Source organism: Aotus nancymaae, unplaced genomic scaffold (genome assembly GCF_030222135.1).
Source record: "Aotus nancymaae isolate 86718 unplaced genomic scaffold, 86718_ANA_hifiasm-v0.15.2.pri h1tg000059l, whole genome shotgun sequence".
In the NCBI taxonomy this organism is placed as follows: domain Eukaryota; kingdom Metazoa; phylum Chordata; class Mammalia; order Primates; family Aotidae; genus Aotus; species Aotus nancymaae.
The window spans coordinates 56701888-56727074 of NW_026988473.1; the positions used below are offsets into that span (position 1 = coordinate 56701888).

Sequence of the window (25187 nt, forward strand, 5' to 3'; positions counted from 1 at the left end):
GTCTCCAGCAGGGGCTGCTGCAGGGCTGCTGGGCCTGCGTCACTGACACACCACACCCAGGCCCCAGCTGGGACTCAGACTCAGACTGCAGCAGGACAGGGACTCAGGTCCATTCAGGGTCACTGCTGGCCAGGATAGGACCAGCATTCCCAGGCCGGCTGCACAATAGTACAGTGGGAGCGGCATGGAGCCAGGACAGGGCTCTGCTTGGGGAAGGGGGTCATCTGAAGAGCTCAGGGCCTGGAAGAAGCAAGGCCTAGGTTCTCAGCTTCAGGCACTAGACATTCACCCCTGGGCTTCCTGACCTCCTGTCCCCAACCCCACGACGCCCAATCCCCTTAACCAATCACAGGCCTTAGCACCTTAGGGTAAAATATACAGATATATTTATATTATCAAAAAGCCCCCAAAGTGGAGAAGGGGCATCGGTCGTCTGGACCTCCCAGTCAGCCCAGACTGGAAGGCAAGCTGAAAACCCCAAAGTGAAGCTCTCAGCCCTGTAGAAGCTCAGCCAAGAACTCCATCCCCTCGGGCAGAGTGCTCCTCTAGAGCACCTGCTTTCTGCTGTTCTGGAGTTTGTTGTGGGGATCAGGGGACTCCCTTCCAGCGGGGGCCCCAGGGCTTCAAGCCTCTTAAAGGGTGGTGGTCCTCCCACATTCCTGACTTATGCCCATCTCTCCAGCCCCGCAAACTCAGGGACAGTGAACCCGGGGGGTTAGCAGGTTGGGCCAAGAGGACTGAACACCTGGACACAGCTGGGAGAGACTCCCACCCAGGCTAACCCTGCTGCCTCCCACCCCAGCCAGGGAACCCCATGCTGCAGTCAAGATGGAGGATGTGAGTGTGGGGTGCCGGTTCCCATGCAACCCCTGCTGGCTCACACCAGGCCTTGGGGCATAATGGGTGTCTCAACAGAAGGCTTCCAGCGGCGGAATCCTAGAGCCAAGGGTGGGCTCTTGTGCTCAGACGTTGCGCAGGAGCTGCAGGAAGGCAAGAGGCCCACAGGCATTTTGTGAAGGCCCAGAGGGGCCAGCGCCCTGCTGAAGCTGCTGCAGCCATTCTCCACTGCTGGCTGGGGAGCGCGCCAGTCTGCAGGGCTCCCAGCTCCCAGGGCCAGGCACAGGGGACTCCCAGCTCCCAGGGCCAGGCACAGGGGACTCCCAGCTCCCAGGGCCAAGCAGAAGGGACTCCTGTGAATGGTGTGAACCAAAGGGGTCTATGAGGGCCCCCACCGAAGCTGGAGGGAGGGGTCCGGAGGGCAATTAGGAGAATCATCTACTGTGGAATAGAAGGCGGGTAACCAGCCAGGTCCCCAGCCCCTGTCCAAAGGCATGGAGAGCCACTCACAGACAGAGGGTCCGAGGTGAAGGCAGCCACACTCCGGCGCATTTCGTTTTCACTGCCTCGAAGCGGGATCAGTGACACGCTGCCCAGCCGGACCTCAGGCACCGCCCGGGACACGCGAGAGGGCTCTGAGGGCCACACCAGGCCGTCGTGCTGGGGAGCAGGGAGAGGAGGGGGCTGGGCTCAGCTTCAGCTCAGCCAGACACTCAGCCTCAGATCTGCCCACCCTTCCCAGAAACGCCTCCAGCTGTGATCTCAGATGACTCCCTCAGCTTTGATCCCAACCGATATGAGAAGCAGCTGTGGGGAGAACATGACTGCATCTCTGGCAAAACATGGCCAGTTCTGTTACTCAACAACTCCCATCTCCAGATCCACAAACCCCTCCAAGAACCAAGAAAACATTTCTCCTAGAGGAACAGGTCTGCGCTCCCTCTTAGGAACCGGGAACTACAGAATCCACCCTGTTTCCCTTTAGGCTTTGCTTACCAGGAAGCTCAGGGCTAAAAGAACATAGCTCCAAGAAAGAACTCAGCCCACCCTGGTCGTTTTCTTTCCCTTTTTCCTAAACATTTGTGAACTCTTTTTTTTTTTGAGACGGAGTTTCGCTCTTGTTACCCAGGCTAGAGTGCAATGGCTTGATCTCTGCTCACCACTTGTGAACTCTTACGTGAAAAACTCTTTGTCTTAACTCATCTGTTTCAAGTCTAACCCAGCCTCTGGCCCTGCTCTGGCTCAGGAGTAGTCCCCACCATGTCCCCGCCTCGGCTACCACAGCCACTGCCTCACTGGCCTGCTCACCTCTGGCCTCTACCCTCCGTCCCTCTTCCTGACGCTGCACCCAGAGTGAGCCCTGGCAGACTCCAGCCTGCACCAAGCCCTACCTAAACGCCACCCACGCCCCCACCAGCGTTCCCCACTGCCCACTGTCGAGTTCAGTTTCCCTGGAGTGGGCTCCAAGGCTCTCTGAGACTCTGCTCCTCACTCCCTTTCCCGTGCGGACTTCCTGCACTCCTGGCTTCTCCCCTCACAGTTCACTGTAACCATCTATGCTTCTCTTGCGCATCTTCAGACCTTTGCCTAAACCGCTCCCCCTGCCTAGAAGCTGTTTCCCTCCTCTTTGCTTGGTGAATTCTCCCACGCTGCCTTTTTTTTTTTTTTTTTTTAACACAGAGTCTCACTCTGCTGCCCAGGCTGGGGTGTAGTGGCGCCATCCTGGCTCACCGCAACCTCCGCCTCCCGGGTTCAAGTGATTCTCCTGCCTCAGCCTCCCAAGTAGCTGGGATTACAGACATGTACCACCACAGCCAGCTAATTTTTTTTTGTATTTTGTTTTTTTTTAGTAAAGACAGGGTTTCACCATGTTAGCCAGGATAGTCTTGATCGCCTGACCTCATGATCCACCCACCTTGGCCTCCCAAAGTGCTGGGATCACAGGCGTGAGTCACCATGTCTAGCCTCTCCCACATTTCCTAAAACTCAGATCCCCTGGGCTCCCTGCTGCCACCACAGCACTGATCACACTGGGCTATCACTGGCTGCTTCTGGGTCTGTTTTCCTGTCCACAGGATGAGTGCCCCAAGGGCAGGGTCTGTGTCCTGTCTGTTCCTAGCATCCCTGGCTTGGGGCGGGACTAACAGTAGGTGCTAGGAAAGGTTTGTTGAATAAACTAGCAAATGAATTAAAAGCAACTCAAAAACCTTGAAGCAAGGGGTGCCTGAGTAGTGCAGAAGCCAGTGTGCCCATTCTCTATAATGGAAGCCTCCAGAGACCCACCCCACACCCCACACTCTGCATCTGGTACCTGCACAAACAAGAAGGTTGCGAACCACTCCCGGAGCTCCATCTGCGTGTCACAGCAGAGGTACCTGCAGGGTGGGACGCAGACCTGGATGATGCCAAAGGCCTGGCTGAGCAGGGAACACCATGTCCGCCTCACCACCCCAGGGTCTGCCAGAGGACACAGATCTGAGCAGTGATGAGGGACCCGGTGAAGGGGGATGTGCCACTATCTTTTCTCTGTCTGGGGTCTCAGGATGGGGTGCTCACTCACCACTGTTGCTTCTCATGTTTCTCTGTCTCATGCACCACTGTGAAGCCCCAGCTGCAGAGGAAGAGGGGAGAGAGTGGGGTGTTTGACAGGCCACAGAGGTTCAACACCCTGGTTCCCAAGACAGAGCCCAGAAGCCACAGCCATAGCCAGAGCCAGAGTTCAGGACCTTCTCACAAGAGTGGCATGCCCTGGCCTCTTACTCTCTCAGCCCCCACCAGCCTCCCAGTCCCCGCCTTCTGAGTAGTGTGCCACCAAACCCAGCTAATTTTTGTATTTTTTGTAGAGATGGGATCTTGCCACATTGCCCAGGCTGGTCTCGAACTCCTAGGCTCAAGTGATCCACCTGACTTGGCCTCCCCAAGTACTGGGATTACAGACATGAGCCACTACACTTGGCCAAGAATTTGTGTTGAAGGTGCGTCCAGGTGATGTTGCTGGTCTGGGGACCACGCCGTCAGAGCCCCTGCACCGACCTCTGTCAAATTAAAATCCCCAGCAGTGCCTCCCCCATCAGTTCTGAGCCCCACAGGCCCCTGCCCAGTCCCAGCTTACCAGGTGGGTGGCCGGAGTTTCTTCTTCACTCCCAGGTAGACTTTGAGACTCTTGACAGACCACTCCTTCTCAGGCCGGTGACTCTGAAGTAGGGCGGGGAGAAGAGGGCACTTCAGTCTGCAGAGTAGACACTGGGGCCACTCTGCCCACTGGGCACCTCCCTCCTCCCACTCCCGAGTCCTCTTTGCATCTCAGCACAGGGCACCTCCTTCAGGAAGCCTTCCTGACAAAGCCCTCCCTGTTCACAATCCAGCCCAACCAACCCCCAACCCTAGGCCCCCAAGGCCTCTCTCCCTGCAGCAGTATCAGACAGTCAACCCTCAGTCTCCGAGGCAGCCGTCCCAACTGGGACATCTGTAACAGCGAATCCCAGCACCACCCTGCTGCCCGGCAAACTGGAGAACTGACTTAAGCAGCAGCCTGAATCAGACTGTACATGGAGGGAGAACTGTACATCCTCCCCCAGCACCAAGCTGGAACGAGCAAATGCGATCAGGGCGCCTCGGTTGGCTGCTCGTGTCTGTTGTGTTCATCTCAGGTTACTCATTTCTCATCCCTCTCTGCCCTGTGGAGGCTCCAGGGTTGACTGTGTGAACAGAAGGCTCGAGGGACCAGCAGTTACTAGCTCTTTGCTTCCACAAGAAGCCTAATGACTCCAGCTAAAGCAGAACAGCTGTTCAATAGACCATAAGAAGAACTTCCCAATGGTCTACGTCAGGAAGCAAGAGACCAATGTACTGGGGAGGGGCACCAGATTGCCAAAAGGTTCACCTCTGGCCCCTGCCTCGGCATATGGGTCTGGGCTTGGAAGGAGCAGGCTGGCTCGGAGGCAGAGGGATGGGGGCAATGACCCCCAAGGAAGAGGCTGGTTGGAGGTCAAGCTAACAAGGCTTCCTCCTGCTCTGGGAGCCACTTGCTTAAAGCCCTACCCCTACCAGGCACCCCTGAAGCCCACAGGGGCACCAGAGTTTATGGCAGGGGAGGGAGATTCACTTACAACCGAAACTGGGGGTCAAAGGCTGAGCCACCTCTCCCCTGTTCCCCACCATGGCTCCCAGCCACCTCCAGGCATGGCTCCTCAGTAGGGGCTAGAGAAGGGACTAAGAGACAGCCAGGGGAGTGGGAAGTTTCAGGAACTGGTGGACTTCTTGTGATATCACAAAAGGATGGGCTGCCTAGGGACTGGTGGAGACCTCTGTGCTCTCAAAGGGGTGTGGCTTAGGAGAGCCTTAGTAAGGATTTTTCACTCTGCTTTTACCCCAACACCCCGATTGGAAAGCCCCATGTCTTCTGTAGATAGCACCTAACCTGATGATGGACATGTGCCCAGGAAGGCCTGGAACCAACTGGGCTGCAAGCATGGGACACTCAGGGGTGCAAACAGGGAGGAAACTGGGGTGGGGGGGACGGGAAGGGCCAATCAGACTGCAGACATGGAAGAAACAAGATGTGGGAGAATACAAGGAAGAAACTTGCATGCATGCAGGGAAGAAGCAAGGCTGGGAGCAGCGAAGCAAAAGGCCTGCAAACCAGAAGACAGCTGGTGGCAGAAATGGAAAGACTGAGATAGAGGCTGTAAAAGAGACTCAGCTCCAGGCACGGAAAACACAAGGCTCTGGGCACGATGAAGGAAGGATGCGGGGAACACCGGACTGCAGGTACAGGAGGAATCAGGCTGAGGGGATGGAAAACAGGCTGTGGGTTTGGAAGAAGTCAGGCTGTGGGTGGGAGGGGAACAGAAGTAGAAGCAAGCAGTCAAGTGAGTCAAGGGCAGATGGGACTGGCCCAGTCAGGAGCAGAGAAAACTGCAGGAATCAAGGTATTCAAACCAGGAGAATGAAAACAACCCTCAGGCCTCCGATTCCTTGGGGTCTCATGTGCGTGGCACGTGTGTGATGTGAGGGCGGCTGACACAGGAAGTTTGCAGAAGCGGGTCTTAGGAGGAGAGGATCTCTGAATGCAATCTCCTTTTGAGAATGAATCCCCCAAGGTGGAGTGTAGTGGTGCAATCTCAGCTCACTGCAACCCCACCTCATGGGATCAAGCCATCCTCCTACTTCAGCCTCCTGAGTAGCTGGGACTACAGGCATGCACCACCACGTCTGGCTAATTTTTATAGAGACAGGGTTTTGCCATGTTGCCCAGGCTAGTCTCAAACTCCTGGGCTCAAGAGATCCTCCCACCTCAGCCTCCCAAAGTGCTGGGATTACAGGCATGAGCCACTGCACCTGGCCCAAGGACTTCATTTCTAATCAGACAGCTCATGTTTCCAGCATCTCCAGGTCACTGGTGGACAATGAAGTTTACCCTTGATGCTTAAGGATCTCTGCTGGAACCAACAGCTTTCTAGCTTGTGCCTTTTCCAGGTGCTGGGGTCTTTAACAAGAGGAGACCCCCAGGATAAGGCACAAGTGAATCACCTGTGCCTGATTCACCTGGATCCTGAATCCTGAATCACCTGGGATTGTCCTAATTTCAAACATTCTGTCCTACTGCCACATAAACCAACAAATGCCAGAATTGCTAACACTGTGGTAACCAGCCTACACCTGCTTAGGGCCTCTGCCAAGCCAGAGGTGTTGGCTGTCACTGGGGCATGGGGAGCACGACCCACCCTGTGCTGAACAGCCCCTCCTTGCTGAGTTCTCAAGTCCAAGACATCCAGGAATACAAAGCTTGCATTTCCACACTAAGAAACCTGGGTGTCAGTCCCAGTCTACACTTACAGATGGCCTTGAGCAAGTCGCGCAAAGCCTGTTTTCTCACCTGGAAGCGGGGACAGCCCTCTTCCTCAGAGAACAGTAGTAAGGATTCCATGCCTCAGTATGTGAGGGGCCAGAACCAAGCCTGGTTCCTTAGGGAATATTAGATCTCATCCCTTTTTTCAGCTCTCCTGCTTCCTTCTTTCCACACCCAGGGAGCCACAGCTGTCTTTCCAGGTGCCTCAGCCATCCTGCCTCCCTTCTGCCCTCAGTGCGGGTCCTAAGCACTCCTAGAGGGAGGGGTCCGGGAGATAGCATCCCAGAACCAAAAGGGATGGATTGGATAGGAGGACAGGCTCAGAAGTGAAGATGTGATCACAGAGGAGGGCAAAGGAGAGAAGAGAAGGCATTTCCCACAGGGCTAGCAGGAGCCCAGGATGCATCAATAGAAGCACAAAATGCAAAGAGAAGGAGACGAGGTCCTGCTCTATCTGTTCTGCTCCTACCATGGCAGCCAAGCCTGTTGAGATGTCCTCAGGAAATGCAAGGGGCAGGAAGGGGCTAAAGACACTGGGGGTGGGGTAGGGTGGGGGGTGGTAGCTGTGGGAGCTCAGGCTAGAGCTGGACCACCCGGCTTTGAACCCTGTTTCCGCTGCCCATCCTGCAGGGCAGCAGTCCCCAGTCTTTTTGGTACCAGGGACCAGTTTCGCAGACAACAATTTTTCCATGGGCAGGGGGATAGTTCGGGATGAAACTGTTAAACCTCAGATCTTCAGACATTAGATTCTCTTAAGGAGTGCACAACCTGGATCCCTCACGTGCACAGTTCACAGCAGGGTTCGCACTCTCATGAGAATCTAATGCTGCTGCTGACCTGACAGGAAGCAGGGCTCAGGGGCAATGCTCGCTCGCCCGACGCTCACCTCCTGTTGTATTGCCCTGTTCCTAACAGGCCACAAGCAGCTACCGCTCTGTGACCTGGGGGTTGGGGACCCCTGCTGCAGAGCATCTATGCTTGTGGCCCCCAAGGCATAGCTGAGACCCAAAGGGGCATCATGAGATGCAGATTTCTCAGCAGAACCTGAGCCAGGGCCATCTCCCAGGCAGAAGTACCCCCCTAGGAATAGGGCAGCCCCAAAGGAGGAGGGCGTGAGCTCTCTCTCCTAGGAGTGTGCAGAGCAGAAACAGCCAGCCAGGGAGGCCTGAGAGAGACTACTACACTAGGTGGGGGTATCCCACAAGCCTCTCTCGTCCCACCCTGGCATGTCAGGGTCAGGGCAGTAGCCAGAACATTCCAACAGTCCTGGAACTCTGTCCAGGGTTGGAAATAGGGTGGCTCCAGCGATGACAGGAGATGAAGATCAGAGCTCTAATGCAAACCTAGGTGCCACCATTACTGGAGTTTTAACTTCCACACTGAGTCCTTTGGAAAATTCTAGAGCATTGCACTGATAAGGAACCTATCTTAGGGAAAGGACCTTGGGACAGGATTAGGGATAAAGGGAAGGAGCTTAGGCCCCAGGCCCCAGGACAGGATACCCAGTGCCGACTGGCGAAGGGGCAGGGAACCATGCCTGCAGATGGCCAGGAGCTCGGGCTGTGTCCCCACGCTACCACCCAGCTCACTTGGCCCCCAGGCGGTGTAAGGCAGCTGGCAGTCAGCCCACAGCTACTCACGGTCTCAGGGGCCCCGCTCCATGGCCTCTGGCTCTGTTTGATAGAGGATCAGGGTTATGGAAGAAGTCCCAGGTCTAGAGTCAGGATAGCACGTGTGGAGATGTGTGGGGCTTGGTTGGGGGGGGGATGTGTGTGTGTGGCACGCATGTGCAGAGGGTGGGGGGTGCCAAATGGAGTCTGGGGTGGGAGAACACCCTGCATGTGGACATAGTGAGTGAGTGAGGGTGGCCTGGGAGGCATATGGCAACGTATGATGTGACAAGGCATGCATGAGCCACAACTTGGGGCTGTCATCAAGTAGCAGGTTCCTGTGGCTGCAGTGGTACAGCACAGGCACAGTAAGACAGAGCATGGGAGTGGAGTAGTGTGATGGCATCCGGGTGCCAGGGCCTAGTGGGGCTACAGGGCACAGTAGAGTGGCCATCCAGGGCCATAGCAGGAGGGTTCTTAAGAGTCTACAGTTCTCCCCCACTGCTGTGCCATCCTGAGAGCCTGCAGCGGGAATATTTCCATTTGCAGACCAAGGGGACTCTCTGAGCACATTCAGGGGTACAGGTGCCCACCCTGGGGCAGAACCCAGTGGAGCCACTTACCCGGACCTCCTTGTAGAGCCGTAGGCAGCTGCTGTTAAGGATGAAGTAGCGGTCGTGGAAGCCGCCTGAGGGTAGGCCCAGGCCCAGAAGGCTGCGGTCCTCACGGAACTTCATCATGCCATGCTTGGTGTCACCAACACGGCTGGCTGGGGGGGGGGTGGTACCGGAGTGGGCACAGGCTGCAACAACCCCTACCTGGGGCTGGGTCCCAGAATGAAGGAAACTGCCCCATCCTGCCCCAGACTTTCCATAGAGGCCCACCCACCTGGCACCCTCTGCCTGAGCTGCTCCTACCTGGCACCCCCAGGTCCCACCCTGGCTCTGGAAGAGGGGACTGCCCCAAGCCTGGCACCACCTACCCAGGTACAGCAGCATGGCCTCCATGGCCTGGTGCTTCTTCACTACCAGGTGGCTGTCCGTGCCCAGCCCGTGCAGGATGGGCAGTACCTTCTCCGCAAAGTGCAGGGGGCGCTCTGGGGAGAGGTCACACCCACCGTCACTGGGACCACATGGCCATCAAGGGCTGGCACATGGGCACATGTCACCCACACATCCCCTGTCCACTCCAACCGCCTGCAAGTGCCATGTCACACACCACCACCATCACCACCACCCTTCCCACAACCAAACTTCAGGCTTGACACACCTGGCTGTGACCAAAGCTGCTCAAATTCAACATGTGAAAAACCACGCCCACGATCTCCACCCCCACCCCCCTTCTCGACCTCCCCTTGTCCCCCATCAGAGAATTACCATTACCACCACCACCACCACCACCACCACCGCCCCCACGCCAGGCTACTCAATCCAGAAACAAACCCCTCCTCGCTCTCCCAATCCACGCATTGGATCTCTCTGCTCTGTCCACCTCCACTGCTGCCCGCCTGCCCACGTTACCGCCTTCTCCTTGGACTAAACCATGGCCTTCGAAGTGTGCTCTAATTTCCCTCGCCCTCCTCTCCCCACCCAGCAGCGAGCAGTACTCTTCTTAAATGCCCGCTCACTAACCCTCCGATGGGCTTGCACTGCTGCCAGGCCCTGCGTGGCTGCCTCTGCCTTGATCTCCAGCCCTACCCATGCCAACACCCCTCACTGCCCTCGTCTCCTTGAGGGCCACCACAGGGCTTTTGCCTTCTTCACCAAGTAGCCCCTACTCTTCCTTCCCATCTTGTCTCGGGGAAGATCTGACAATGCCATGGGTCTCTCCTCCACAATAGTTACCTCATCTGTAGTTGAACATGTATTGGCGTGATCATTTAGACTGACGCCTCCATCCCAACAAGACTAACCCCACAAGGACAGGGACTGTGTGTGTGGCTCCCCAGCCCAGTGCCTGGCACTCAACAAATACAGTAAAACTAATGAACAGATACAGCCTCATCCTCCACTGCCATCAAGACCACCTTTACCACAAAATACCTTTCTCATCCCAACCATCACCATTGTCACTGGCACCTGAGAAAGCACCGTCATGGCCAACAACATCTACCCTTTCACTGTCCCTTCTATCAGCCACATGACAGGCATCACCTCAATCCCTGCCAGCACCCTATCACCACCATCACAGGGATCACAGTCTTCATCACTGTGACAGCAACATGTCATCAAGCCCTTTTCACCACCCATCCTCACGTACAGGGTAGGGGAGGACAGACTGGGGCTATAGGCCATAAACGAGCAAGACAGGCCACATCACACCCTGCACAAGCCTAGGGTCACCCACCTGCCTCCTCCCTCTCGTTGACCTCAAAGCAGGTCCAGTAGTCCTTCTCCCTGATGCCCACGTTCCGGCGATCCAGGATCTCCAGGGTGAGCTCCTCAGCAGTCATGGATGCTGGGATCTACAGGGACCGAGGAGAAGGAGATTAGCCTCCCTGTCCCTGGCCCCTGCTCTGCCACAACCTTGCTGTGTGATTCAGAGCCTGAGCCTATCCTTCTGAGGCCCTTCTGGAGTCCTGGGATACAGAGGGGTGTCTCTGAATGGTTCTTATAGTACCAGCCAGTACAGGTCCCAAACAGGTCCTCTCCTTGGGATGGAAGCACTGCTCCCCTGGCCATCTGAGCCTGCGCCTGGCCCACCCTGACTCTCTGGCCCCTTGGCTTTTAGGTCCCAGCAGCTACCTTGATATGCTGCTCAGTCTCTGCCTTCTTCTCCTCCAGATACACTGTGCAGATGAAGTCACCAGCATGCTGTAGGGAGACAGGGCTCAGCTGGGGGCCTAGGAAATGGGTACAGGAGGTGGGCCCAAGCCCCCCACCCAGGCTCCATCCTTCACCTGGGTCCCACTGGCAGTGCCAGCCACTCGCATCTTCACAATGGCAGTGATCTCCTCCCGCTGCTTCCTGAGCTCCTCCTCATCCACCTGGGAAAGGGAGAGGGGCAGGGACTGGGGGTCACTGCCATCTCTGCCATCTGGAAGGCTCACCCTGCCCTCCACTGCCCGCTGGCCAGGGACGCACACTAAACACCACCACATAGTGGCTAATGAGGTCTTCCACCACATGGCCAGCCTTGTAGTCCTGCCCGTCCGTCTGGAAGAGCGTGGGCCCAAACACAATTGCCAGGTTGTGCACATTCATCTGGTTGGTGTCTGAGAAGCACTGGACACTGGAGAGGGGAGGAGGAGAGCCCTGAGTGAGGAGTCAGGCTGAGCTTCCCATCTCACCCTGCTCGTTTCTGACAGGTCCAAGACTGGTCTGCTCAGAGGGGACCACTATCTAACAGGGTAGGAACAGTTTTTCTGGCCATGTCTTGTGTCCTGGCAAGGAGCAGGACTAGGAAGCTGGGAGATCCGGCCAAGGTACCCTGGCCCCAAGCGGGAAAATCCTCTACAACAGTGGTCTCCAACATTTCTGGCACCAGGGACTGGTTTCGTGGAAGACAATTTTTCCAAGGATGGGGCGGAGGGGCAGGGGATGGTTTCAGAAGCATTAGTTTCTTATAAGGAGTGCGCCACCTAGATCCCTCACACGTGCAGTTCACGATACTGTTACGATCCTTTAACAATCTAATGCTGGCCGGGCTCAGTGGCTCAAGCCTGTAATCCCAGCACTTTGGGAGGCCGAGGCGGGTGGATCATGAGATCAAGAGATCGAGACCATCCTGGTCAACATGGTGAAACCCCGTCTCTACTAAAAATACAAAAAATTAGCTGGGCATGGTGGCACGTGCCTGTAATCCCAGCTACTCAGGAGGCAGAGGCAGGAGAATTGCCTGAACCCAGGAGGCGGAGGTTGCGGTGAGCCGAGATCGCGCCATTGCACTCCAGCCTGGGTAACAAGAGCAAGACTCCGTCTCAATAAAAAAAAAAAAAAAAAAAAAAAGAATCTAATGCTGCAGCTGACATGACAGGAGGCAGAGCTCAGAGCTCAGGCGGTAATGCTTGCTCACCCACCACTCACCTCCTGCTGTGCAGCCTGGTTCCTAACAGGCCACGAACCTGTACTGGTCTGTGGCCTGGGGGTTGGAGACCCTTGCTCTACAAATGTCCAATGTTAGGGCAGATCACAGTTAGTACTTGGTGCAAAAGCCCAGCTGGCTTCCAGGGGAGGGCAGTCAGCCAGGGTGGGGGTAGAAGAACCTTCACCCCATCCCTCCAGAGTCTCACAATGGTATTGCCCCTCACCAGTACAGGTGGCTGATAAGGGCCTTCACCGTGGCCCGGTTGACAGGGGGCAGCCGCACCAGAAGCTCTCGGTACCTGGAGACCTTCTCTTCCTCGTCCTCAATCTCTGGGTGGGGAAGATAAATCAGGTCAGAAACCCCCTATAACCATCTTCCCCGACCCTGCCTGGGCTTCTCTGCCTCTCATGCTGGGTGGCAGCAGTCCCTGTGCCCTCCAAGTCAATGCAGTCCAGGCTGTCAACCAGGGTAAGGAACTCTCAGTCTTCCAGGGTCCCTGGCTCTGTATGGAATGGCGATGCGAATGAGGAGCAGAGGCAGGCAACTGGAGCCTGTCGGTTAGGGTGCACCTAGTGCAAGTGCTAGAAGGGAAGGGCGCAGGAGTCCGGAGGGATGGGTGGAGGAAGCTGGGCAAGGGCTGCAGGGCCCACCTGAGGCTTCCAGCCAGGCTAGACGCTGGGCGCGAGTGAAGAGCCCATCAGGCAGGTCGCGCAGGAAGCGCTTGAGCGCCGAGGAGACATCATCCACGTGCTGCTCGCCCTCCTTGAGGTGCACAGAGCGTGCGTCCTGCCGCAGGCTCTCCAGCAGCCGCTGCGTCTTCGACGTCTGCCCACACTTGCGGTAGATGCCCTCGGAGGTCAGGCCTAGGGAGGGGCGAAGCGTTTGGGGCCTAAGGCATTGCGTCATGGGGCGGGGCCACGCGGCTCTGGTGCGAAAGGCGGCTTTCCGGGAGGGGCGGGGCCTGCACCCCAGGGGCGGGGCTCACCGCACTGCGTGATGTAGTCCACACAGCGATATACGATGACCGGGATATCGGAGTCCCCAAGCTGCTGCTCCGACAGCGTGTCCCCCAAGCTGGCGGCTGCTTTCTGGATGGCCCCCAGCCAACCCATGAAGTCTAGCCGCCGCTCGCCCTGTATGTACAGTGTCCTGGGCCAGGGAGAATCAGTCACTGAGGGGCCTATACCTGTCCCACCCTGTCCCCAGGCCCATCAGACTGCTCCAGGCTTCTCGGAGCCCCTCAGGGAGGCTGTGGCTCACCTCCTTCGCTCCACCAGCACCAGCACCTGGTTCTCACTGTCCCCCTGGATGGCTGTGGAGGGGGTCAGTCAAGGTGAGGCCCAGGTCTTGTTCCTGATCCCCAACCTGCTTCCTCCCTCTCTCTGGGCACACACACACCCCTGGGACCCACCCGCCAACGTATAGGGTAGCTGAGATGTACCCCAAGGGTAGAGGAAATGAAAGGGCAGGCTGGCGGCTCTGGCCAAGGCCAAGCAGAGCTCAGACTTCCAGGCAAGGGCTAGGGGCCTGAGGGCCCAGGAAAGGGTGCCCTGGAGGTGGAGGGGCCCAGGTCTGATTCACGCACAAAGCTCCTGCAGTTTCCGTAGTTGCAGTGGCTCTTCACAGGGCCCCTCGGGGAAGACAGCTCGGAGCTCTGAGCCACTGAGAGAGAACCAGCCCTCCTGGGCCCGCTGTAGGCTCAGGCCAGCTTTGTAGGGTAGGCGTCCGAGCCGCTCAAAATCACGGGCCAGCAGATCCTCAGCCAAGGGAGGCACAAATGCCTGGCGGGGAGACAGCCGGGTGGGGGAGGGAGGGGATAGCATCAGCCAACGACACTGCCAGCCCCAATGCCCCAGCTCTGTGGCTTGCAAGCAGGTGCTCTCTTCCCACCCAGTTGCCTTTTCTCTTCCCCAGGGCAGAACCCAGCCCAGTGATGGAACTTGGGTACCATGCCCCACTTCATACCCACTCAGATGTGCCCTCCTCTGGAAAGGCTTCCCAGACACCTTCAGGAGAACTCTTCTCTGGGCCCCTACAGCACCAAAGCATTCTTGCCCTCTGTTGTGGCACTGGTTACACTGTTGCTGCCACCTGAACCCCACCCGTATGGGAGCTATCTCCCTGACCCATGTGGGAGCTACTGAAGAGCTAGGACTAAGCCTGGTTCATCTGGGTCCCCAGGTCTCCGAGGGCTGACTCTCAGGAGGCTCACAAGACAACTGATCAATGGACAAGTGAATGATAAAAAGTCAGAGGCTGTCACAGCACAGGGGACCCCACAGGCACCTGACTATAGTTCCTGCAGCAGAGCTCTCCCCTGTGGCCTCCCTGCCTCTTCCTTCCAGCCTCTGCTTGCTCACCTCCAGGAACAAGGAGCACACTGCCCTGGAGGTGGCACTGTCCATCCTAAGATGGCTCTGTCACTCACTGTTAAACACTTATTGAGCACCTATGAAGTTCAAAGCCCACAGCCCTTCTTCTGCAGAGCTAAGATAGGTCTGACCAACCCGGACTGCAGATTACACTAGGCCCTTGGTGGGACAGGACTGCCCCATGTCTGCTGCCCTCCATCTAGCTTCTGCTCTCTGAACAGGGGATCTGGGATACATGGGATTGGCCAGGAGGCCCCACCTTCCCCCATCACCCGCCCTTACACCCACCCTGCTACCCCAGGCCCACCTTAGCAATGCACTTGACCCACTCATGAGCCTGCTCCGCACTCTCCAGACCAAACAGGTACAGCCGTTCTCCCTCTGTATACACCTCAAAGGTGTGCTCAAAGCTGCAAATACACAGGCCAGAACTCAGGCCCACCCCATCCAGCACCAGCCCACCCTCAGCCCCCACCATCAACCGTCATCCTCTGCCCCCTCCACACTGCCATGGCGCTTGTCCTTACTCTGGCCCCCTAAGTGGTGGTAAAAAAGTCTTGGGCTAGAGCCTCAAGAGACCAGGGTTGGCCTTGTGCAGCCTTAGTTTGCTGTATGACCCTGGGGAGGTTCTCCCCTTCTCTAGGCCTATTTCTCTGTCTCCCCAGTGGGAAACTGTACAAACCACAGTCTGTGATTTGCCCAGGGGTGCTCACCCATGGGTGTCGGGAGGGGGCACTGCCAGGCACACAATCTCGCTGGCCCGAATCTCTCCATTGGGGGTCACTGCCCGCTCATTCTCATAGTAGCTCAGGACTCCGTCACTAAGGACACACCAGCGCCGGCTGAACTCTGGGGAGAATTTGGGCAGGTGAGCCATCAGGGAGCCCCACCACCACCTGAAAACCACCTTTGTATCTTCCCAGGGCTCCCGCTCCCATCTGATGCATGTGCTCTTCATTCTCTCGTTTCCCCCAAATCCATCCACCTCTCTGCATCCCCACCATGCCAGCCAGCCCACAAGTCATCCTCTCCCCCAGGCCTCTGCAGCAGCCCCTTCCAAAATCCCATAGTGATCTAGCTAAAATCAGACTCCATCCTTCCTCTAACCAAAACCATTCCATGGTCCTCAGGACAGACTCTATGCCCCTCAGCCTGCCAGGTCTACTCCTGCCCATCTCTCCAGCTGCCTCTCTGTCGCTGCTGGACACACACATCCCTACCCAGCACTCCCAGCTTTTGCAAACCCTATCCCCTCCACCCACCACCTAAATGTCACAGAAGCCTTCTATGCCCCAATCTCCTTTTCCAGAAGCACCCATCACTCTCTACTCTACCTCCTCCTCCAATGGCTCTGAGAGACTGACAAGGTCCCATAAAAGAAACAGAAATGGGAATCCAGACCAGGAAAGGGAATGGAAAGAATAGAATGTCATGGCCATACAGGCTTGTACAGTTCACAGCACTGAGCTTTACGGTGGCTCAGAGCTTCCTGGCATCCAGGGCAAAAAGAATGACTCAGGCAGTTACATAAATGACATTATCAGGCAGAGAGGGCAGACCTGGAGCAAAGAGGTTGTGAACATCATGGAGTTCCAAAGAACCCCTTTGGGAATTGGAGGGCTTCATCCCCAGAGGGGAGCATACAGGAGGTGCTGAGGGATGTTGTCAGCAATGACCTAACTCACAATGCTCCCACAGCAGCCTCTGCCTCTCATCCCATCTATGAGGGCCTGACATTTGCCCTTTGAGACAATGTGTCCCCAGGCCTGTCCCCACAGATGGGCTCCCTCCAGGAGCACCAGCTCTGCCTGAGTCACCCTTCATTCTGCAGAATGCCCGCTGTGTGCTAGCCACTGTTCTAGGCGCTGGGGGCTACAGGCAGTGGTGGCCAAAAAGAAGAGAATCTATAGATATATACATTAATGGGCAAATGAATACCAGATAAGTGGTGTGAAGAAAATGTAGGGTAAAGGGAGAGATGGGGGTGCTATTTTGCATAAAGTAGTCGGGGATAATATCTGCAGTAGTGATGCAGAAACAGAGGCCTGACGGAAGTCAGGGATGGCTGTGCAGATATCTGGGGGAAAGCATTTCAGCCATAGGGAAGAGCAAAGATTCTGTGAGTGACATGGCATGTCTGAGAAACAGTGAGGAGACCAGCAGAGCTGGGGCAGAGTGATTCGGGGGGTGGTTCAGAGAGGTCACGGAAGTGGTGGATTTTCTTCTGAGTTGGGGAGTGAACGGCAGGCTGAGATCAGAGAGGGATAGGGCTTTCCGTTCAGTCCTCAACTCCCTACAGCCACAGGCTCTAACTACCAGATGCTCAGCAGAGCCCATACCCAGTAAGGGTTCAATAAAGATTCTTTTAGTCCAAAGAAACTCTGGCAGTGACCTGCTCTGCAGTGCCATGCCCCACCCCTACTCCACCAGGATCCTTTATGAAGCACCTACTGTCTACCATAGACTATATACAGGAAGCCCTGTATATAGGGCTGGGGCGGCACCCACCTTCCCGGGCCCGGCGGTCCTGCAGCAGCTTGCCGGCAGAGGCAGTCTTGTAGAGGAAGCCACTGTGGCTCACAGTCGGCAGGACAACTGAGTAGTGCTTTTCCAGGGGCTTCATCGAGTCCAGCCGAGGCACCTCTTTGGAGGCAGGGAAAGGATGGCAGGTCATACTGGACAACCAAGGGGCTGTCCCCACCTCACTCCCACCTGGGCTGGGCATCCAGGCTTACTTTCGAATCACCAGCCCCAGCTCCCTAACTGGCAGCCTCAAGCTCCCCCTCCTGTCTCCAGGGTCTTGCCCAGGCTGTTTCTCCACCTCTCCCCACTTGTGGAAATTCACTCCGTTCCCAAGGCCCAGCTCCAGCACCTCCCCTTCCAGCAAGCCTCCCTGACTTCCGGCCCACTCCACTCTCCAGGTTGGAGGCACAGGCCAGGCACACTGGCATCAGGGGGGCATTGGGCAAACTCAGTAATAATCCCTGGAAAGAGGCTTGTCCCAGACGGCAGGAAGCTCAAGGCAGCGGCCTGACTACAGCCCTGCTCCCCAAGTCAGCAACAGGGAGGTTCTGCCCCCAAGCCCAAGCCAGCTGGGTAGTCTCCTATGTCTCCCTGGACACCTCTTCAGCCCAGTGCACCCCGCCCACCCATGGCCCTAAGCCCAGGGCCCCAGCCGCTGAGCTCCACCCTTAGTCCTGGGATATGGCCCCAGAGGCCAGGCCTGGGCCACAAACTGCACTGTTCAGCCCACTGCTCCCTCCTCACCCACCCCAAGAGGGAGCCAGTGGTACCCAAACCAGGTCTAGGATTGAGCTCCACCCAGGCAGAGCAGCAGACAGGGCTGCCACGGTAGGTGACCCACACATGGAGAAATTTAACGCAACACCCCACAGGCAGCAACACAGACACACTCTGCACACGCACACGCTCTCCAAAGCCCTCAACATCCCCAGAAACACAGATCCAGCACGGCTCAGAGGTACACAAGCACCAGCACAGCCACCAACCATCCTGAGACGCCCACGCTGCAAGTCAGGAAAGTCATCAACAGAGTCACAGAGACAGAGACACGGAGGAACATGCATACGAAGCACAAATACACACTGACATGCAAACTCAAGCACATCCCAGCTCACACACGATTGCACCATGGGCCCTTGAGGAGCTACAATCACACCCTGAAAGCTCCATGCAAATCAAACCCCACTGGACACCCCCATCCTCTGCCACGCTCACCTGTGGTCCGGTTGTTCCGAAGAAATTCCATCTGCAGCGTCTGCCCCGCCTGCTCTGCAAGAGCCAGGGGCGTGGGGGCCTCAGGGTCCCCTGAGAAGCAGCTGATCCCAGCCCCACAGCCCAAGAGTGCCTGTGTCTCAGCCAGGTCTGTGGTGGTGACTGCAGCACACAAGGCCTAGGAAGAGGCAGGGGAGGGTCAGCCCAAGGAGTGAGGGGCCCACAGGGAAATCAGGTGTTGGAGAGGAGAGGAAAGAAGAGAAAGGAGTCACCCAGGCCTAGAGCAGTCCATCCTCAGACTGAAAGGGAGAACAGGAAGGAAAAAAGAGAGAAGGAGAGAGGAAAGAGACAGGCCAAAGGGAGGAGGGGCGAGGAGGAGCTGCCTAGCAGAGGCCAGGGGTCCCAGCTGCCCGGGGCCTCACCCTTGCTGGCGGCCTGGACACAGCTGCCCAGTCAGCCACGAAGCCTCCAGAGGATCTCAAGCTCCCTCTGCCTTGTGGAGGAGCAGGGGGGTGCTTTGTAGCTAATTCCTCCCACATTTGAATTCCTCACCGCCTGCCCAGCCCTCCCAACCAATGGAAGTTGCCGCCCTCCTGGCTTGCAGGCTAGACTGGGTTGGGCTGGGAGCAGGACGCCTGGGTCCCTGGGAGGTGGAGGCCTGGCTCCCACCGGGCTTCTAGCTGGACTGAGTCTGCCTGGGAGGGGCGGTTTGGGGGAGGGGCTGAAGGCCAACCAGAGGTCACAAATGGCATACCCCTGCTTTGGAGCTGGCTGCCTCCCACTCAGGCCCAGCCAGATCAGGGCCTAAGGCTTGGCTCCCAGCCTGTCAGGGCCTGGGGCCCATACGGAGCTTCATCTTGAGTGGGGTGTGGATGGGGGTGGGTCAGAGCAACCCAGCTGTTTTTCATGAGCCTGACAGGAAATAGCATCCCCATCAAGTTCACTCCTTTTGGCAGGATTCAGAAGCAACAGGACGGGGTGCGGGAGACTGAGGAATCGGGAGGGAGACAGACAGATGCTGGGGACGTAGCCTTGGCCCAAGGGTCAGGCTTAGCTCCTCCCTGCATGGCCAGAACTTTTCATATGGCTTAGCCAGGGCCCTTCTGCCCTCCAAACCTCAGTTTCCCCATAAGCCAAAGCAGCTCCCTGAGCTGGTAGATGAGACGGGTTAAGACAGCATGAGGAACAGGGCAGCAGAAAGACAGTGGGTGGTCCCAAGGGGCCCCAGAGCTGCAGTACCCTGACCTTGTCCAGCTCCTCCTGGTTGCCAAAGAGTGGGTGGTAGCGGCGGTACTTGCCCTCACAGTACTTGGCCTCCAGGTGGCGCCGCCGGGTGCTGGGGCTGCTGCTGGGCTGTAGGGCCTCACTGGGGGGCACGTTGGCTGCCCAGAATCGGTTCCCAGCACCATTGCCCAGCTGTAAGAAGAGCTGCAGGGGTGGGCAAGAGGTCAGGGGGGCAGCTGACAGCCAGGGGCCGTGCCAGGCAGAAACTTGATTTCTGAGGTTGTTAGGCATGGGGCTGGGAGAGCCAGGCCATCTGCCCACTTTCCCAACAGGGAAGGTGAGGATGGCCTGGCCTGCTGTTGGCTGAGGATGCTCCCGTCACCAGCACTGGGCTCTGAGCCTAGGTCCCGGGAGGTCGGCAGCCTGACAGGTGGACACCTCAGGCGCTGCACCTGGTCCCGGGGGCCTTGCTGCTGCCCCATCCAGTTCCACATCTGGGGCTCTGCATTTCTGAGGCTATGCTAACTGGGGGTAGGTGCCTAACCTGTCAGCCAATGGAGTGGGCAGGGATTTCCGAAACCTCTCCTGTCCCTGACATTCCTCTCTGGGCAAGAAGGATGGGGGCGGATTCTGGGTGAGTGCGGGGATCCAGCATTCAGGGAATCAGTTCCTTCCTTCATCCGGCTCCTCATTCCACAGCCATCAGGCCCCCCACCATGACTCTTTGTCAGATCCTGTTTGGGGTGCTGGGGTCACAGCACAGAACAAAGCAGAACAGTCCCTGCCACTACTGTGTTTTCCAGCAAGTCATCTTCTCTCCCTGAGCTTCGAAGTCTGTAAACTGGTTAATCTAATCCTAACTCCCGGCTTGTTTTGAAAGTCAGTTAATTAACATATACAAAGTCCTTAGCACTTCTGTGCCAAACATACCATGCAGAGGTGGGAAAGGGGTGTGACACCCCAAGTGCTCTGCAGTCTGCAGCCTGGGTCTAGTCTCCCATTGCAGGTTCTCCCCTGTATCTACCACATATGGGTACTTGGGAGTTTCCAGTACAGGGGCATAAATGTACACATGTGTGCACACACAGCATACACACATATACCCACTGGTGCACATGAGTTCAAATGAAATGAAGGCTGAGATCCACTGAGGGGGTGTGCAAGGTAAGGGAGAAGTCCCTGGGTCAGCCAGGAAGTGGGATGGAAAGAGGCAGGGGTGGCGGTCAATATGCATCTACTGGGTAATCTCAGGCAGATTACAGCCCTGCCCAGGACCTTTCAATGGATGAAAGTTAAATTAGATCAGGGGTCAGCAAATTCTTTCTCTCAAGGGCCAAATAGTAAATATTTTAGGCTTTTTAAACATATACAGTCTCTGCTGCATTTTCTTCCTTTTTTTTTTTTTAACTACAACACTTTAAAAATATAAAAACATTCTTAGTTCACTGGCTAGTTTGCTGACTTTGCCAAAAATTGCTTTTCCCAAATTCCCGCCCACTAGATTATCACAAAGGGTGTCTTCCAGCTCCAAGGTGCTCTGGTCACTGAGATAGGGAGGGGGCTGGGAAACCCAGGCAGCTGTTGAATGGGGCAGACCCCAAGTACAGGTGGCAAGCAGGGGCGTCCCCACCTGGATAAGTGTTTCTGTCCACACCTTCCTGTCCATCTTCAGGCTCCGCACCTTGGAGACACCAGCACCCAGGCCACGGTGCTCTCCTGTAGACACACAGTCAGACGTGGAATCACCTCGGCCCTCCCCTTCACAGGAGCACTTACTCACCGCCAGTGTCCACTGGGACAGACAGGAATGAGAGGCCATAGGCAGGCCCTAGTGGGTAGGCCTGCTGGCAGCTCTGGAATTCAGCAGGGCACTCCTGCTCCCCTCAGGGCAGGACTGAGCCCTGTAATCCTCACCTGGGCTCTTGCACCAGCCTCCTGCACCTGGCTCCCTGGAACCATGCTTGGCCTCTTACAGGCCACACTAGCACAGCCCTGCCAGAGGTGATCTCTTTAAATTGCATATCCCTGACTTCCAATCCCTGCTTTCACCCTCCAGTGGCTCCCAGAATTAGATCACAACTCCGTACCTGCTTCTCCTCCATCATCTTTCTACCCAGACTCTCATCACCCATGTCCCCATGGCCACTCCTTCCTGCCACTAGATCTCAGCTGGCATGTCACCTCCTCAGAGAGGGCCTCCCCAGCACACTTCCCCAGACTTGCTCCTCCACCTGGATCCCCACCTCCAGCCACCTCCAGCTGCCATGTAGACTATGTCAGCTCCCAGGAGGACCAAATCCCCAGCATCTGGCAGTGTCTGGCACGCAGTGGACCCTTGATTGAGCAGATGAATGAACCTTGGGCTCAACCCTCTTGCATTTCATCTTCCTCGTCCAGTCAGCAGAGAAATACCAGCTCCTCCCTCTGCATGCAAAGCCCTGCCTAGCCTGGCCCCTGCCAGCTCCTCTTGCTAGGCCACCCTTATTCCTCTGACGTGAGAGGAACACTGGACCCCAACAATCCTGGGCTCAAATCTGGGTTCACTTACTTGCCAGGTGACTCTGAACAAGCCATTTCCCCTCCCTGTGCCTCCATGTCCCCACCTATGATGGGAGAAGTTGAACCCAGCCTGGCAATGTAAGGACTCAAGGCTAATCACAGGGGAAAGGCCTGGTGTGCAGAAGAAGCCTCATCAACAGCAGCTGTCTGACTGCTGTCTCACTCTAGGCCCTCCTGCCAGATAGGACACCTGCCATCCCAACTGGCCAGCCCCGCCATGCCTCTGCCTGGTGCCCTGACCCCCGAACACACACCTGCACAGCGCTTGCAGATGACAACACAGAGGTTGATGGAGGCCCAGTCAGGCTGGGCAGCCCCACAGTCAGCACAGAATCTGTTGGGGGCTGCAGCCCAGATGCGCTCGGCTACCTCCGAGGTAGACAGGGCCTCGGCGATGGCTCCCTGCATGGCCTCCAGCCACTGCTCCTTCTCTAACTCCGAGTCAGCAGAGAAACTGGGGACACAGGAGTGGGGAGGTTGGTGGGGATGGACTCAGAGGGATTTGGGGGCAGCATGAGGAGGTACAGAATGAAGTGGGGGACAAGGTGTTGGGAGCACTTAGGCAGAAGAGGGAGGCATCCTAGGTCTGGTAGGGAAGGTAGGCATGGACAAAGGCAAGGACACCAGGAACCTGAAACCGTATGGGGGCAGAGGAGCCCAGTGGGGGGCTCTGCCCAGCCCGGGGAATGAAGGCTGCTGGGAAGAAAATGATGCCTGAGTTAAGACTGGACAGATCAGAAGGGCTAAGCCAGATGCAGAGATGAAAGGGCATTCTAGACAGAGGGAGCAGCATGTGCAAAGGGGCAGGATGGCACATGGGGCATTCCAGGACTTGCAGACAGGAGGGCAGACTAGCAGAGAAGAGGCTGGGAGGCGGACAGGGACAGGCCTGCACCAGGCAGAGGGAGTACATGCTGAGGATAATGGAGAACCCACAGAGGGTTTCAGTGGGGAGGAGGGGAGGGTACAGAGATGTCCTTAAAAGACCCCTCCACCATTCCCATCCTCATTCCTGTCCCAGCCCAACTGTGACATGCTCCATGACCCCACTCCACAAAGAACTCCACTGGCCCAACATACCCAGACACCTGTGGCCGCCACAGCATGCCCTGCTCTTCAGGGTGGGAGGCCCTGGCTGAACAACAAATGGACGACTGTCCCTAAAAAGTTTTTTTTTTTTTTTTTTAAAAAGACCCCTCTGGCTCTTTCCCTGCCACCACCAAGTGACACATGTGACCCTGAGTCCACTTCACCCATAACCCATTGCCACAACCGAGGAAGGCATCGCAGCTGGAGGTGTGATGGCCGTGAACGCCACTTTATGGAGGTGCTGGAGACCTCCTCCTCCACAGCCTCGCATGTGGAATTCGCAAAGCTGCCAAATTGCCTTCCTGTGCTTGCGCCCGAGTGCAATGAGCCACTCATGCCAGCTGGGGGAGGCCCTTTGTGCAGAACACCAAGTCCACCTCTTTAACGTTAGGGCAACAAGAAACCCAGAAACGGGCAGGCCTCTCAGACTGACAATCAGAGAACACCCATCAGGCGGGGCTGCAGTGTGGTAGTTAAGGACTATGGCAAAGAATCTCAGGCCAAGGATGTCATCAAAGAGAACTTCAAATGCAAGAAATGAGCAAATAAAAACTTAGCTCTCGGCCGGGCGTGGGGGCTCACGTCTGTAATCCCAGCACTTCAGGAGGCTGACATGGGCAAATCATGAGGTCAGGAGTTCAAGACCAGCCTGGCCAATATGGTAAAACCCCATCTCTACTAAAAACATACAAAAACTAGCAGGGCATGGTGGCACGCACCTGTAATCCCAGCTACTTTGGAGGCTTAGGCAGGAGAATTGCTTGAACCCAGGAGGTGGAGGTTGCAGTGAGCTGAGATCGTGCCACTGTACTCCAGCCTCGGTGACAGAGTGAGACTTCGTCTCAAGACGAAGGAAAAATAAGGCCCCCATGGCAGTCAACATAGTTGGAGTAAAGAGGATGGACAGGCATGGGCAGCCCAAGGGTAAGGAGGTAGGCAGTGGGGCCCAGGCCAGAAGGGTGACAGCAGAGGGATGGGGCCACATTGGGGTAAAAAGGAAAGGCACGGGCCCTTCGCTCTTGGTTGGAGAGACAGGCCCCTAGGAGGAGCGGGTTGCTGAAAGGAGGAGATGGCCATAGCTGTCAGACATGCAGGCCAGAGCTCAGCAGAAAGATCTTGCTGGAGACAGAAACCTGGGCTAAGAGCAGAGAGCTGGGAGGGAGCGGGGTGATGCTAGTATTTATTGAGCAGTTACTACTCAGTGTTACAAAGACTTCCTCAGGAAACTGAGGCACACACAGGACAGGTGATATTCCAGGTCACATAGCTAGTCTCTGGTGGACCCAGGATTAGAAGCCAGGCACAGTTCAGTGCCTCAGAGGTAGCAGCTGAAGGACTAGGAATGGGCAAGGCTGCCCAGGGAGAGGGCAGAGGACAGAGAAAGACACCGAGGGACAGCTGAGGTCAGAGGAAACTGAGATGGCAGAACCTTGGGGGCCCAGAGACTGAGGAGCCCCTCATGAGAGACAAGAGCACTCTCCCGGGGTGGCACAGGCACAGGGCAGTGGGTGCAGGAGGCCAGCACAGGCAACCCCTGAGCAGCGTGGCAGGCAGGAGAGCACAGCAGTGACCAAGTGGCACAGGGAGAGAGAGACCTCTCAGAAGGGAGGGAGATCACAGCGGGTTAGCGAGCAACAGGAGAGGGGCTGTGCAGGGCAGGGCAGGGAGAGGGAACCCATCCCACAAGAAGGGACAGCTTCCCACATTGCCCAAAAGGAAAACATGAGGAAGGAGTGAGGGCGCTGGTGAGCCAAGGAGAGGGGGGGTCACCTGAAGATGCGGTAGGGTGTGGTGAGGTCAAAGCTGCGCCGGTCCACTTCCTTCACGTTGCCCACGCTCATGTCAATGAAGGTGATGCCAATGCCCAGCTGGTACTCCTGGAGG

General features: G+C 56.7%; 1 protein-coding gene across 4 annotated transcripts in view; it reads right to left on the reverse strand.

Annotated features, from left to right (window-relative positions):
* Window positions 1–363: 363 nt before the first annotated feature.
* ARAP1 (ArfGAP with RhoGAP domain, ankyrin repeat and PH domain 1) overlaps window positions 364–25187 on the reverse strand; it is a 69074-nt gene continuing 44250 nt past the window's right edge. For 3 of the 4 annotated variants that reach the window (XM_012456906.3, XM_012456909.2, XM_012456908.2), the window contains exons 11-35: window positions 25074–25180; window positions 22469–22668; window positions 21286–21371; window positions 19677–19859; window positions 18435–18609; window positions 17205–17339; window positions 15410–15545; window positions 15004–15106; window positions 13910–14105; window positions 13585–13636; window positions 13310–13473; window positions 12975–13187; window positions 12548–12653; window positions 11382–11529; window positions 11198–11284; window positions 11043–11111; window positions 10645–10762; window positions 9281–9394; window positions 8922–9067; window positions 8329–8361; window positions 3950–4032; window positions 3398–3448; window positions 3149–3212; window positions 1348–1497; window positions 364–980 (exon numbers count right to left, since the gene is read on the reverse strand). In XM_012456906.3, the coding sequence (XP_012312329.2) occupies window positions 963–980; window positions 1348–1497; window positions 3149–3212; window positions 3398–3448; window positions 3950–4032; window positions 8329–8361; window positions 8922–9067; window positions 9281–9394; window positions 10645–10762; window positions 11043–11111; window positions 11198–11284; window positions 11382–11529; window positions 12548–12653; window positions 12975–13187; window positions 13310–13473; window positions 13585–13636; window positions 13910–14105; window positions 15004–15106; window positions 15410–15545; window positions 17205–17339; window positions 18435–18609; window positions 19677–19859; window positions 21286–21371; window positions 22469–22668; window positions 25074–25180 (2937 nt within the window). In that variant the 3' untranslated portion in view covers window positions 364–962. The remainder of the gene's footprint in view (window positions 981–1347; window positions 1498–3148; window positions 3213–3397; window positions 3449–3949; window positions 4033–8328; window positions 8362–8921; window positions 9068–9280; window positions 9395–10644; window positions 10763–11042; window positions 11112–11197; window positions 11285–11381; window positions 11530–12547; window positions 12654–12974; window positions 13188–13309; window positions 13474–13584; window positions 13637–13909; window positions 14106–15003; window positions 15107–15409; window positions 15546–17204; window positions 17340–18434; window positions 18610–19676; window positions 19860–21285; window positions 21372–22468; window positions 22669–25073; window positions 25181–25187) is intronic. The other variant, XM_064365263.1, reaches the window with a different exon arrangement.